Here is a 13,585-nt window from a genome sequence, read left to right on the forward strand (position 1 = left end):
TTCTTTTACTTCAGTAATTTTGCAGTTCAACTGCAGTACACTGCAGTTATTCTGCAATTACTTCGTCCAAAATACCACAGTCGACTGCAGTTACTGCACTTTTATTGCAGTTTCAAAACTGCAATCTTTTTTTGTAAGGGTTAAATTATAAAATAACACAGTAATTTCCAGGAACGTTTTAATCTGATGCATGTTTACATGCACCTTATTTCATAGCGCTCATCTGCCGCCACCTGGTGGATATTCAACGCAGTTAATCGTGCATTTCTGTGTCGCGCTGAACTGGGAAACAAAATCTGCAAAAGCGCTAATTTGTCACTTCCGGTTCGTCTTCATCGAAAGAAATGGCGGACATGGACGAACTGTTCGGGAGTGATGGGGACAGCGACAACGAACAAAGAGGTAAAGTTAGCCATCAAAATGCTGTTCAGAAAAGTTTGCTAAACACGTCTAACGTCACGCTAGACGAATAGCGTCGTGCAGTTACAGCTAGCAAGCTAGCTAATGTGATCTAGCTAAGGCCGGTTGGCTGATGCTAGCTAAGCTAACGTTAAGTAGCTAGTAAAGAGGACCTTTGTGAGAATATCCATCTACAACCTAACTAGGAACAAAATAGCCAAATTGGCCTGCTAGGCAGAGCCAGTACTTACTTGGTCCAGCACACTAGCTAGCTAACAAACCAAGCTCTCCTTAGAAAGTGTGTGTGTGCCAGCGAGAGTATGTGTGTGAGTAGCTAACGTTAGTATTTGTGTTTATTTCACATGTATGTACATTCCCCCTCTGCTAACATGACTGTTTGTCTGTCTCTCTCTGTGTGTGTGTGTGTGTGTGTGTGTGTGTGTGTGTGTCCGTGTCCTCAGCAGTGGCGTCTGGCTCTGGTTCGGGTTCTGACTCTGAGCCGGAGGTGCCCCGGTCCCGTTCCCATTCCCATAGTAACGCCTCCGGCAGTGACAGCGAGAGAGATGAGGATTTAGGACGAGACGGGGTAAAGCCCAACACCAAGGTGAGGTCCAGTTGGTTCAGTACATACACACACAGGAAACACTCTTAGCCTCAATAATGACATATAACTCTATGAACCAGGAGCTGTTTGGGGATGACAGTGAAGAGGAACGCCATAGCCAACACAGCGACAACCAATCAAACCTGTCAGAACGCTCAGGAAACCAGTCAGACGCCAGCATGCACTCGGAGCCCGAGGACAATGACCAGTCAGATGCGGAGCAGCACAGTGGGTCGGAGAGAGGGCACCGGGAGGAGGAGGAAGATGGAGATCGAAGGTCAGAGGCAGGCAGTCCAGTATCGGGGGCAGGGAGCCCCAGGTCTGTGAGGGGCAGCGCTCGCTCTGAGAAGAGGTGAGGAGGAGGAGGAATGATAATGGAATGGGTTTTCACCAGGTATTGAAAGCACTTTGAGTGAAAACAAATTTCATTGGAATGTACGTAATGCATAATAACTTGTTTTCCCGCCAGTGTCCATAGTGACCCCGGAACCCCCCACTCGGCGCCCGGCACCCCCCACTCGGCGCCAGGCACTCCCCAGTCTATCCCCGGCACCCCCCAGTCTATCCCCGGCACCCCCCAGTCTGTCCCCGGCACCCCCCAGTCTGTCCCCGGCACCCCCCACTCAGGGCCCGGAACACCCCACTCAGATGGGGAGGGGTCAGGCAGGGAGAACCAATCAGGTGATGAAAAGTGGGGAGGAGGGGCTAAGAGTGACCAATCAGAGGACGAGGAGGAGAAGCGGCACCAATCGGACGAAGAGAGAGAGAATTCTGATGAGGATGGGGCGGGGCATAGGAGCAGGAATAAGTCAGGTATTAAAGAGAGTGTGTCTGTGTGTCTGGTCTGAAGGACCTTCCTCTAGCCACTCACTAGATCAGGGTTCTTCAATTCCGGTCCTGGAGGGCTGAAACACTTCTGTTTTTTATTTCTACCTGGTAGTTAATTGCACTCACCTGGTGTCCCAGGTCTGAATTAGCCCCTGATTAGAAGGAGAGGATGAAAAACAGAGGTGTTTCGGCCCTCCAGGACCGGAATTGAAGAACCCTGCACTAGATCATCCTTTGAGTTTGAAAAGAAAACTGTTGCAACGTTCAGCAACATCTGCTTTACTATTGCATTAATGTTCTCTATCAGGCTTTGTCAATGATATTGTTGTATCACATCCTAGATGGCATTGTTTTTTCCCAACTGTGTCCTTGAACAAGTCACTTAACCCCCCCATAACAGCAGCTCCCCAGGCGCCCAGTGTGGCAGCCCCCCATACCTCTCAAAAACCTGTATACAGTGCATTCGGAAAGTATTCAGACCCCTTGACTTTTTCCACATTTTGTTACATTACAGACTTATTCTAAAATTAATTTAAAATATATATATATTTCATCAATATACACACAATACCCCATAATGACAAAACAAAAACAGTTTTTTAGAAATTTTAGCAAATGTATAAATATCACATTTCCATAAGTATTCAGACCCTTTACACAGTACTTTGTTGAAGCACCTTTGGCAGTGATTACAGCCTCGAGTGTTCTTGCGTATGACGCTTGAAGCTTGGCACACCTGTATTTGGGGAGTTTCTCCCATTCTTCTCTGCAGATCCTCTCAAGCTCAGGTTGGATGGGGAGCATCACTGCACAGCTATTTTCAGGTCTCTCCAGAGATGTTCGATCGGGTTCAAGCCCAGGCTCTGGCTGGGCCACTCAAGGACATTCAGAGACTTGTCCCGAAGCCACTCCTGCGTTGTCTTGGCTGTGTGTTTAGGGTCGTTGTCCTGTTGGAAGGTGAACCTTCGCCCCAGTCTGAGGTCCTGAGCGCTCTGGAGCAGGTTTTCATCAAGGATCTCTCTGTACTTTGCTCCGTTCATCTTTCCCTCGATCCTGACTAGTCTCCCAGTCCCTGCCGCTGAAAAACATCCCCACAGCATGATGCTGCCACCACCATGCTTCACCGTAGGGATGGTGCCAGGTTTCATCCAGACGTGACACTTGGCATTCAGGCCAAAGAGTACAATCTTTGTTTCATCAAACCAGAGAATCTTGTTTCTCATGGTCTGAAAGTCCTTTAGGTGCCTTTTGGCAAACTCCAAGTGGGCTGTCATGTGCCTTTTACTGAGGAGTGGCTTCCGTCTGGTTACTCTTCCATAAAGGCCTGATTGGTGGAGTGCTGCAGAGATGGTTGTCCTTCTAGAAGGTTCTCCCATCTCCACAGATTAACTCTGGAGCTCTGTCAGAGTGACCATCTGGTTCTTGGTCACCTCCCTGACCAAGGCCCTTCTCCACCGATTGCTCAGTTTGGCCGGGCGGCCAGCTCTAGGAAGAGTCTTGGCGGTTCCAAACTTCTTCCATTTAATAATGATGGAGGCCACTGTGTTCTTGGGGACCTTCAATGCTGCAGAAATGTTTTGTTTCCCTTCCCCAGATCTGTGCCTCGACACAATCCTGTCTCGGAGCTCTACGGACAATTCCTTCGACCTCATGGCTTGGGTTTTGCTCGAACATGCACTGTCAACTGTGGGATCGATTGTCCAATCAATTGAATTTACCACAGGTGGACTCCAAGTTGTAGAAACATCTCAAGGATGATCAATGGAAAGAGGATGCACCTGAGCTCAATTTCGAGTCTCATAACAAAGGGTCTGAATACTTACATAAATAAAGTATTTCTGTTTTTTATTTTGAATAATGTGCAACAATTTCAAAATGCCTGTTTTCGCTTTGTCATTATGGGGTATTGTGTGTAGATTGAGGATTTGTATTTATTTAATCCATTTTAGAATAAGGCTGTGTGTAACGTAACAAAATGTGGAAAAAGTCAAGGGGTCTGAATACTTTCCGAATGCACTGTATGTATGTGTGTGTCTTTTCAGAGGGGTTGGGTTAAAAGGGGAAGTAACATTTCGGTTGGACCTTGTGTGGAATTGACCAATAAAGTGATCATAAATCTTTGTTAGCGCAATGACTGGAAGTCTACAGGAGAATTATACAAATTAAATGATGTGTGTGTGTGTGCTTCAGAGTTTGCGAAGGGCAGTGACAGCGAGGATGACTTCATTGGACGGAAGAACAAGAAGATGGCGGCGTCTGCCTCAGACTCTGACAGCGACGTTGGAGCCAAGAAGATGGCGGCGTCTGCCTCAGACTCTGACAGCGACGTTGGAGCCAAGAAGATGGCGGCGTCTGCCTCAGACTCTGACAGTGACGTTGGAGCCAAGAAGATGGCGGCGTCTGCCTCAGACTCTGACAGCGACGTTGGAGCCAAGAAGATGGTGGCGTCTGCCTCAGACTCTGACAGCGACGTTGGAGCCAAGAAGATGGCGGCGTCTGCCTCAGACTCTGACAGCGACGTTGGAGCCAAGAAGAAAGGAAAAGGTAAACCTAGATCTGAAGGAGGGTTGCAAAAAGAACTTCCCCAAAAATCCCTGCTTTTCCAGAAGTCCTGGTTAGAGGGTCCCGGATTTCCTGCTTATCCCCTCCTGAATCCGGGACTCTTCCAACCGGGATTTCTGGAAAACGTGGGTATTTTGAAAAATGTACCGCATTTTTGTAACCCTAATCTGAAGTCCTACACGTGGTCTTCTCAACATACTAGAGGAGAAGATCCAAGTTTCCTCAATTTTTTTTTTTTTTTTTTTTCTTGAGCGGATGTTCCGGTCAGGGGGCCGGAACATAATTAGAAATAATTTGTAGACTGCAAATTGACCACAAGAAGCCCAAACAGATATAATAGTTGACTAAAACATAATCATTTCAAACCCTGCTTACATTTGTATGCGATCACGTGTCTCTATAATGTGTGGGAATACGTGGGAACCGATTTCCAAATTTAAAATCACTTGGAGCTGATTTCCTGGTATTATTAGTCTTTTATGTCCAGCAATAATAAATAAATAAAAAAGTTTTAAAAAATCTCAACTTTGGGGGGCCAAATAAAACCATTTGGCCTGTGGGCCTCCAGTTGGGGAACCCTGATATATACAGTATACTGTATACCGGGGTATTTGGAAATAGCCACAGGATGGTTTTGCAATACCGTTGTGACTATATATAATTTATTTAATTAATTAGAATATTTGTAGCTACTTTTTTATGTAAAGAAATACAGTACCTGCAGTCAACTGGTGCAATATGTTAGTAGATAAACCAGATGGCGTTCTTCATTTCACCGGTCACATTATTTAACGTTAGGAAGCTTTACCGGTAGTCCCCAGTTACTGGTGTGCGGCATGCGCCAGGGGATTTAGTTACAGTATGGATTTCACAACGAAATATTTGCCTGCTAAATATCTTATAACTATTAAGTTAACTGTCTAAAAGTGCTAAACGCTCTGCAGTTGTGCATTTGGTTTGCTAATTTAGTATCTAGGTAAGTGGTTAGCTTCTTCCAAAATCAAGCTTCTCTTGGTATCAGCAGAGAATCCCCTCCTGGATCACAAGCCTTGCTGGCTAATATTAGTTTTCTGCGTGCAGCAAATTGTGAGTAGCATTTTTGAGTTACTTTAATAACTTTATGAGCTGAGATGTTTGTTCTGCAAATAGTTTGTCAGGAGACTTTTAAAATGTTCGCAATGCACTTGTTAGCATTTAGCTATCATTCACTATGGGATTTTACATGTACTTGTTGGCATTGGTAACCTTCAGATTGCAGAGGCTCAGTGGGGTTGGAAAATAGCGCCCCTTGTGTTCAGTGCCGGTATTACTGAATATCCCGGGATGGCACAAGGTCGGTATGACAATCTGGATACCGCCCAAGCCTACTCCGATGCGCTTTGAGAAGGAGGCGGGGAATCAGGGTATAATCCCTCTATGTTCAACTCCTACCTGTTTCGGGTCAGAGGTTAGGGGTCAGGGTCAGAGGTTAGGGGTCAGGGTTAGGGGTTAGAGGTTAGGGGTCAGGGGTCAGGGTCAGAGGTTAGGGGTCAAGGTTAGGGGTCAAGGTTAGGGGTCAGGGTTAGAGGTTAGGGGTCAGAGGTTAGGGGTCAGGGTTAGGGGTCAGAGGTTAGGGGTCAGAGGTTAGGGGTCAGGGTCAAAGGTTAGGGGTCAGAGGTTAGGGGTTAGGGGTCAGGACTCAACTCTCTCCATCTCTTCCTCAGGTAAGAAGCCAGCAGCAGACGACCTGTTTGGAGAGGCAGACGACATCTCATCAGACAGTGATGCTGAGAAACCCCCCACTCCAGGACAACCCCTGGTGAGAGACACTTTACCCCCCACTCCAGGACAACCCCTGGTGAGAGTAACTTTACCCCCCCACTCCAGGACAACCCCTGGTGAGAGTAACTTTACCCCCCACTCCAGGACAACCCCTGGTGAGAGTAACTTTACCCCCCACTCCAGGACAACCCCTGGTGAGACACACTTTACCCCCACTCCAGGACAACCCCTGGTGAGACACACTTTACCCCCACTCCAGGACAACCCCTGGTGAGAGTAACTTTACCCCCCACTCCAGGACAACCCCTGGTGAGAGTAACTTTACCCCCACTCCAGGACAACCCCTGGTGAGACACACTTTACCCCCACTCCAGGACAACCCCTGGTGAGAGTAACTTTACCCCCCACTCCAGGACAACCCCTGGTGAGACACACTTTACCCCCCACTCCAGGACAACCCCTGGTGAGAGTAACTTTACCCCCACTCCAGGACAACCCCTGGTGAGAGTAACTTTACCCCCCACTCCAGGACAACCCCTGGTGAGAGTAACTTTACCCCCACTCCAGGACAACCCCTGGTGAGAGACACTTTACCTCTGCATGTTACAATAACTAATAATGAAGGCGTGTCTGTGTCTCCAGGACCAGGAGGAGGGTGTGGAGGGGATCACGCTGAGGAGGAGCCCGTCCCAGAGACTCGTATCGAGGTGGAGATTCCTAAAGTCAGCACGGATCTAGGATCAGACCTCTACTTCGTCAAACTACCCAACTTCCTCTCTGTTGAGCCCAGGTTAGACACACCCCAGCTGGTCCCAGTTCACTCCCTAACCCTTGCCGTTCCATGTTAACAGATCTGAAGGGTCTGGACAGGTAGAAGCAGTGTCTTCCCTCTGAACTGTGTGTCTAATGTGATGTGTTCCTCCCTGTTCAGACCCTTTGACCCTCAGTACTATGAAGATGAGTTTGAGGATGAGGAGATGTTGGATGAAGAGGGTCGGACCAGGCTCAAACTGAAGGTGTGTGTGTGCCCTGTGTGTCTGCAGTGTGTGTGTGTGTGTGTGTGTGTGTGTGTGTGTGAGAGTGACGTGACCGTGTTCTGTGTTCAGGTTGAGAATACTATCCGGTGGAGAGCCAAGAAGGGGGAGGAGGGGGGCGACGCCAGAGAGAGTAACGCCCGCATCGTCAAGTGGTCTGACGGCAGGTCAGCGCGCACACACACACACACACACACACACACACCACCGCAAGGTCCTCAGAGGGCTGGAGGAAGAGGAGAAACACTGGACAGCTGATGATTGTGAATGATTGAATAATTCATTCATTGATTTGACCATGTGAAATCTGTGTTTACGTGTGTATGTGCACACACGTGTGTGTGTGTGTGTGCGTGTGTATGTATCCGTGTTCTCTCTCCACAGCATGTCTCTCCACCTGGGTAATGAGGTGTTCGATGTGTATAAAGCTCCTCTCCAGGGAGACCACAACCACCTGTTCATCAGACAGGGGACTGGGTTACAGGGACAGGCTGTGTTCAAGACCAAACTCACCTTCAGGTAACTCTGTCAACACACACACACACACACCTTGCCCTCTGTCTGAACGCCAACCCAGAGCTCTGACAGACATCATGCACCAAATAGAAGAACACGGTCCAGATTTAATAGTGAACAACAACAACAGTGTCTAAGCAGAGCTGTGTTCAGACATGTCTTATCTGAGGGAACAGAACAGAGTGGGTAAGTGTGTGTTAGTGTCTGGTTTTAGCCAAGCTGCTTACAGAACAGTTGTTTTGATGGGGTCTTACCATAGAACGTGACTTACTAGATGTCATGGGGCTTTACCTTCTGATACAGCATTGTTTGGATTCATTATCAGGGTAGAACTATTTGTTTTGGTCGAGAATTAAGGTTCAGTGTTACTTGTTTTGGTAAAGTATTAGAATAGAAGGTGACTTGTTTTGGTAAAGTATTAGAACGTGACTTGTTTTGCTACAGAATTATGAGACGACGTTCCTCTTTCAGTCTGAAGGAAAAAGCATGAATATCTGTTTTTGAGATATAAGCCCATTATTGTGTGTGTTCTCTCTCTCCAGACCCCACTCGACAGACAGTGCTGAGATATAAGCCCATTATTGTGTGTTCTCTCTCTCCAGACCCCACTACAGACAGTGCGAGATATAAGCCCATTATTGTGTGTGTTCTCTCTCCAGACCCCACTCGACAGACAGCGCCACCCACAGGAAGATGACCCTCTCTCTGGCCGACCGCTGTTCTAAAAACCCAGAAGATCAGAATACTGCCCATGGCTGGACGAGACCCTGAGTCTCAACGCAGCGAGATGATCAAGGTAACATGCAGGACTGTGTGATTTCATACTGGATGTAATGTAATAAGGTTATGAGGTGTGTAATGTTAGTAGAATTACACTGAATATAAATATGAACGCAAAAAATGCAACAATTTAAAAGATTTTACTGAGTTACAGTTCATATAAGTAATTCATTAGGCCCTAATCTATGGATTTCACATGACTGGGAATATAGATATGCAGCTGTTGGTCAAAGATGCCTTAAAAAAAAGACAACCAGTCAGTATCTGGTGTGACCACCATTTGCCTCAAGCAACTGTCCTTCATAGAGTTGATCAGGCTGTTGATTGTGGCCTGTGGAATGTTGTCCCACTCCTCTTCAATGGCTGTGCGAAGTTGCTGGATATTGGCAGGAACTGGAACACGCTGTCGTACATTTTGATCCAGAGCATCCCAAACATGCTCAATGGGTGACATGTCTGGTGAGTATGCAGGCAATGGAAGAACTGGGACATTTTCAGCTTCCAGGAATTGGAATTGTGTACATGTCCTTGCTACCTGGGGCCGTGCATTATCATGCTGAAACATGAGGTGATGGCGGCGGATGAATGGCACGTCAATGGGCCTCAGGATCTCTTGAAGGTTATCTCTGTGCATTCAAATTGACATCAATAAAAGGTAATTGGGTTCATTGTCCGTAGCTTATGCCTGCCCATACCATAACCCCACCGCCACCATGGGGCACTCTGTTCATAACGTTGACATCAGCAAACCACTCGCCCACACAACGCCATACACACGGTCTGCCATCTGCCCGGTACAGTTGAAACTGGGATTTATCCATGAAGAGCACACTACTCCAGTGTGCCAGTGGCCATCAAATGTGAGCATTTGTCCACTGAAGTCGGTTACGACGTCGAACGGCAGTCAGGTCAAGACCCTGGTGAGGATGACGAGCACGCAGATGAGCTTCCCTGAGATGGTTTCTGACAGTTTGGACAGAACTTCTTTGGTTGTGCAAACCCACAGTTTCATCAGCAGTCTGGTGGCTGGTCTCAGACGATCCCGCAGGTGAAGAAGCCGGATGTGGAGGTCATGGGCTGGCGTGGTTACACAAGGTCTACGGTTGTGAGGCCGGTTGGACGTACTGCCAAATTCTCCAAAACGACGTTGGAGGCTTATGGTAGAGAAATTAACATGACATTCTCTGGACATTTCTGCAGTCAGCATGCCAATTGCACGCTCCCTCAAAACTTGAGACAACTGTGGCATTGTGTTGTGTGACCAAACTGCACATTTTAGAATGGCCTTTTATTGTCCCCAGCACAAGGTGCACCTGTGTAAGGATCATGCTGTTTAATCAGCTTCTTGATATGCCACACCTGTCAGGTGGATGGATTATCTTGGCAAAGGAGAAATTCTCACTAACAGGGATGTAAACACATTTGAGAGAAATAAGCTTTTTGTGCGTGTGGAAAATGTCTGGGATCTTTTTATTTCAGCTCATGAAACATGGGACCAACACTTTACATGATGGGTTTATATTTTAGTTCAGTGTAGTAACTACGGTTTGGAGAGGAGACAGACTTTCTGTTGTTACTAGAAACACTGACTGGGCTGATATTGCTGAATACACTGTCCTATATCTGTCCTATATGTTCTCAGAACATTTCAAATAGACAGGACAACACCTTATCTCATGAGGGGTTAAAATGTTGACCCGTCTCTCCTCCTCTCCTCCTCCCTCCCTCCCCCCCCCCCCCCCCCCCCCCCCCCCCCCCCCCCCCCCCCCCCCCCCCCTCCCCCTCCCTCCCCCTACAGAAAGAAGAGGAGCGTCTGCGGGCGTCTATCCGTCGTGAGGGCCAACAGCGGCGGATGAGAGAGAAGCAGCACCAACGAGGGTTGAGCGCCGGTTACCTGGAGCCTGATCGCTATGACGACGATGAGGAGGGGGATGAGTCAGTCAGCCTGGCCGCCATCAAGAGCAAATACAAGGGGGGAGGAGGAGCAGGAGGACTGAGGGGTGAGGAGACACAACACACATCTAGACACACACACACACACACACACAACCCGTCTAAACGCAGACCCAACCAGATCAAATCCAGGCGAGGAGGAGAAGGCCTGAGGAGACAGAGAAACCATGTTAATGTGTCCTCTCCCTCCTCTCCTCCATCCATCCCCCTCTAACTCTACCCTGCTTCCTCCCTCTGTCCTCCCTCGCTCAACCCCTTCCATCTCCTCCGCTCTCCCTCTTCCTTCCTCTCTTCTGTTCCCCTCCTCTTCTATCCCTCCCCTCTCTCCTCCCTCCCTCCATCCAGAGGAGCGTGCTAGGATCTACTCGTCTGACAGTGATGAGGGTTCTGATGATGACAAAGCCCAGAGACTGCTCAAGGCCAAGAAACTAGACTCTGATGAGGTGGGTGACACACACACACACACACACACACACACACACACACACACACACACACACACAGGTGTAAGTACAGTAAGAGAATGGAGAGGTGAGTTGTGACAGAGGGTGCAGTCCTATGTTCTAGCAGCAGAAGACAGTGTGACAGAGGGTGCAGTCCTATGTTCTAGCAGCAGAAGACAGTGTGACAGAGGGTGCAGTCCTATGTTCTAGCAGCAGAAGACAGTGTGACAGAGGGTGCAGTCCTATGTTCTAGCAGCAGAAGACAGTGTGACAGAGGGTGCAGTCCTATGTTCTAGCAGCAGAAGACAGTGTGACAGAGGGTGCAGTCCTATGTTCTAGCAGCAGAAGACAGTGTGACAGAGGGTGCAGTCCTATGTTCTAGCAGCAGAAGACAGTGTGACAGAGGGTGCAGTCCTATGTTCTAGCAGCAGAAGACAGTGTGACAGAGGGTGCAGTCCTATGTTCTAGCAGCAGAAGACAGTGTGACAGAGGGTGCAGTCCTATGTTCTAGCAGCGGAAGACAGTGTGACAGAGGGTGCAGTCCTATGTTCTAGCAGCAGAAGACAGTGTGACAGAGGGTGCAGTCCTATGTTCTAGCAGCAGAAGACAGTGTGACAGAGGGTGCAGTCCTATGTTCTAGCAGCAGAAGGCAGTGTGACAGAGGGTGCAGTCCTATGTTCTAGCAGCAGAAGACAGTGTGACAGAGGGTGCAGTCCTATGTTCTAGCAGCAGAAGGCAGTGTGACAGAGGGTGCAGTCCTATGTTCTAGCAGCAGAAGACAGTGTGACAGAGGGTGCAGTCCTATGTTCTAGCAGCAGAAGACAGTGTGACAGAGGGTGCAGTCCTATGTTCTAGCAGCAGAAGGCAGTGTGACAGAGGGTGCAGTCCTATGTTCTAGCAGCAGAAGACAGTGTGACAGAGGGTGCAGTCCTATGTTCTAGCAGCAGAAGACAGTGTGACAGAGGGTGCAGTCCTATGTTCTAGCAGCAGAAGACAGTGTGACAGAGGGTGCAGTCCTATGTTCTAGCAGCAGAAGACAGTGTGACAGAGGGTGCAGTCCTATGTTCTAGCAGCAGAAGACAGTGTGACAGAGGGTGCAGTCCTATGTTCTAGCAGCAGAAGGCAGTGTGACAGAGGGTGCAGTCCTATGTTCTAGCAGCAGAAGACAGTGTGACAGAGGGTGCAGTCCTATGTTCTAGCAGCAGAAGACAGTGTGACAGAGGGTGCAGTCCTATGTTCTAGCAGCAGAAGACAGTGGGACAGAGGGTGCAGTCCTATGTTCTAGCAGCAGAAGACAGTGGGACAGAGGGTGCAGTCCTATGTTCTAGCAGCAGAAGACAGTGTGACAGAGGGTGCAGTCCTATGTTCTAGCAGCAGAAGACAGTGTGACAGAGGGTGCAGTCCTATGTTCTAGCAGCAGAAGACAGTGTGACAGAGGGTGCAGTCCTATGTTCTAGCAGCAGAAGGCAGTGTGACAGAGGGTGCAGTCCTATGTTCTAGCAGCAGAAGACAGTGTGACAGAGGGTGCAGTCCTATGTTCTAGCAGCAGAAGACAGTGTGACAGAGGGTGCAGTCCTATGTTCTAGCAGCAGAAGACAGTGGGACAGAGGGTGCAGTCCTATGTTCTAGCAGCAGAAGACAGTGGGACAGAGGGTGCAGTCCTATGTTCTAGCAGCAGAAGACAGTGTGACAGAGGGTGCAGTCCTATGTTCTAGCAGCAGAAGACAGTGTGACAGAGGGTGCAGTCCTATGTTCTAGCAGCAGAAGACAGTGGGACAGAGGGTGCAGTCCTATGTTCTAGCAGCAGAAGACAGTGGGACAGAGGGTGCAGTCCTATGTTCTAGCAGCAGAAGGCAGTGTGACAGAGGGTGCAGTCCTATGTTCTAGCAGCAGAAGACAGTGTGACAGAGGGTGCAGTCCTATGTTCTAGCAGCAGAAGACAGTGTGAATCACTACATATATGAATCTAGTTCAGGTAACAAAGCACTTTGAGGCAGATCTGAAGTGAGTCATATCACATTTCTCCTGTTTCTCTCCCCCTCTTTCTTTCGCCCCCCCCTCTCTCTCTCCTCTCTCTCTCTCCTCTTTCTCTCTCCCCCCTCTCTCTCCCCTCTCTCTCTAGGAAGGGGAGAGTTCATTGAAGAGGAAGGCTGGGGAGGATGAGGAGGAGGAGGAGGTGGAACCCAAGAAGGCCAAGAAATATGTCATCAGCGATGAAGAGGAGGAGGAGGAGGAAGATGATGAATGATGTCATTTTTTTACCATACCACTGTATTATCAGTGTTTTGTTCTGTCCAACGCGTCGCGGTGTAGACAAGAAACCTTTCATTTGTGGTTTGTATATTTTCTAATGATTGTGTGAGAGAGAGATCGCTCTGTACAGCTGTAGTTACGGAATAAAGGATCAGATGAACTAGGTGTTTATCTCAATGACCAAACCTCAGTCTCTTTGTTATCTTTGTTTAAAAGTTCAGTTTTACTTTTGTTTTTGTTTGAGACGTCCATTTTCTAATCGAGGTTAAAGATGGAGAGTTGAAGGGGGGGTAGTGATGAGAGTGAGAGGTGTGAGGGACAGAGTTGGAGAGAGATGGTAGGTGGAGAGTTGAGGGGATGGACAGTGTCTGTCTAACCTCTTCTGTAACAGTAGATACTGTTCAATCCATCTGGCACAGTAGAGTATAAATGGAGGGTTGATGGGTGAGTGG

At 48.3% G+C, this 13,585-nt stretch overlaps 1 protein-coding gene across 1 annotated transcript; it reads left to right on the forward strand.

Annotated features, from left to right (window-relative positions):
- The first annotated feature begins 299 nt into the window (after positions 1-299).
- LOC121546387 (RNA polymerase-associated protein LEO1) lies at positions 300-13,318 on the forward strand. Its single transcript, XM_041857624.2, is given in 16 exon segments — positions 300-402; positions 861-1,003; positions 1,084-1,355; positions 1,473-1,816; positions 4,022-4,375; positions 6,097-6,191; positions 6,797-6,818; positions 6,821-6,944; positions 7,086-7,170; positions 7,261-7,355; positions 7,573-7,707; positions 8,364-8,427; positions 8,429-8,500; positions 10,283-10,484; positions 10,783-10,880; positions 13,003-13,318. Coding segments are annotated over 16 exon segments (2,289 nt in total). The 5' UTR covers positions 300-344; the 3' UTR covers positions 13,129-13,318.
- The last annotated feature ends 267 nt before the right edge of the window (positions 13,319-13,585 follow it).

Source organism: Coregonus clupeaformis, unplaced genomic scaffold, assembly GCF_020615455.1.
Source record: "Coregonus clupeaformis isolate EN_2021a unplaced genomic scaffold, ASM2061545v1 scaf1908, whole genome shotgun sequence".
In the NCBI taxonomy this organism is placed as follows: Eukaryota; Metazoa; Chordata; class Actinopteri; order Salmoniformes; family Salmonidae; genus Coregonus; species Coregonus clupeaformis.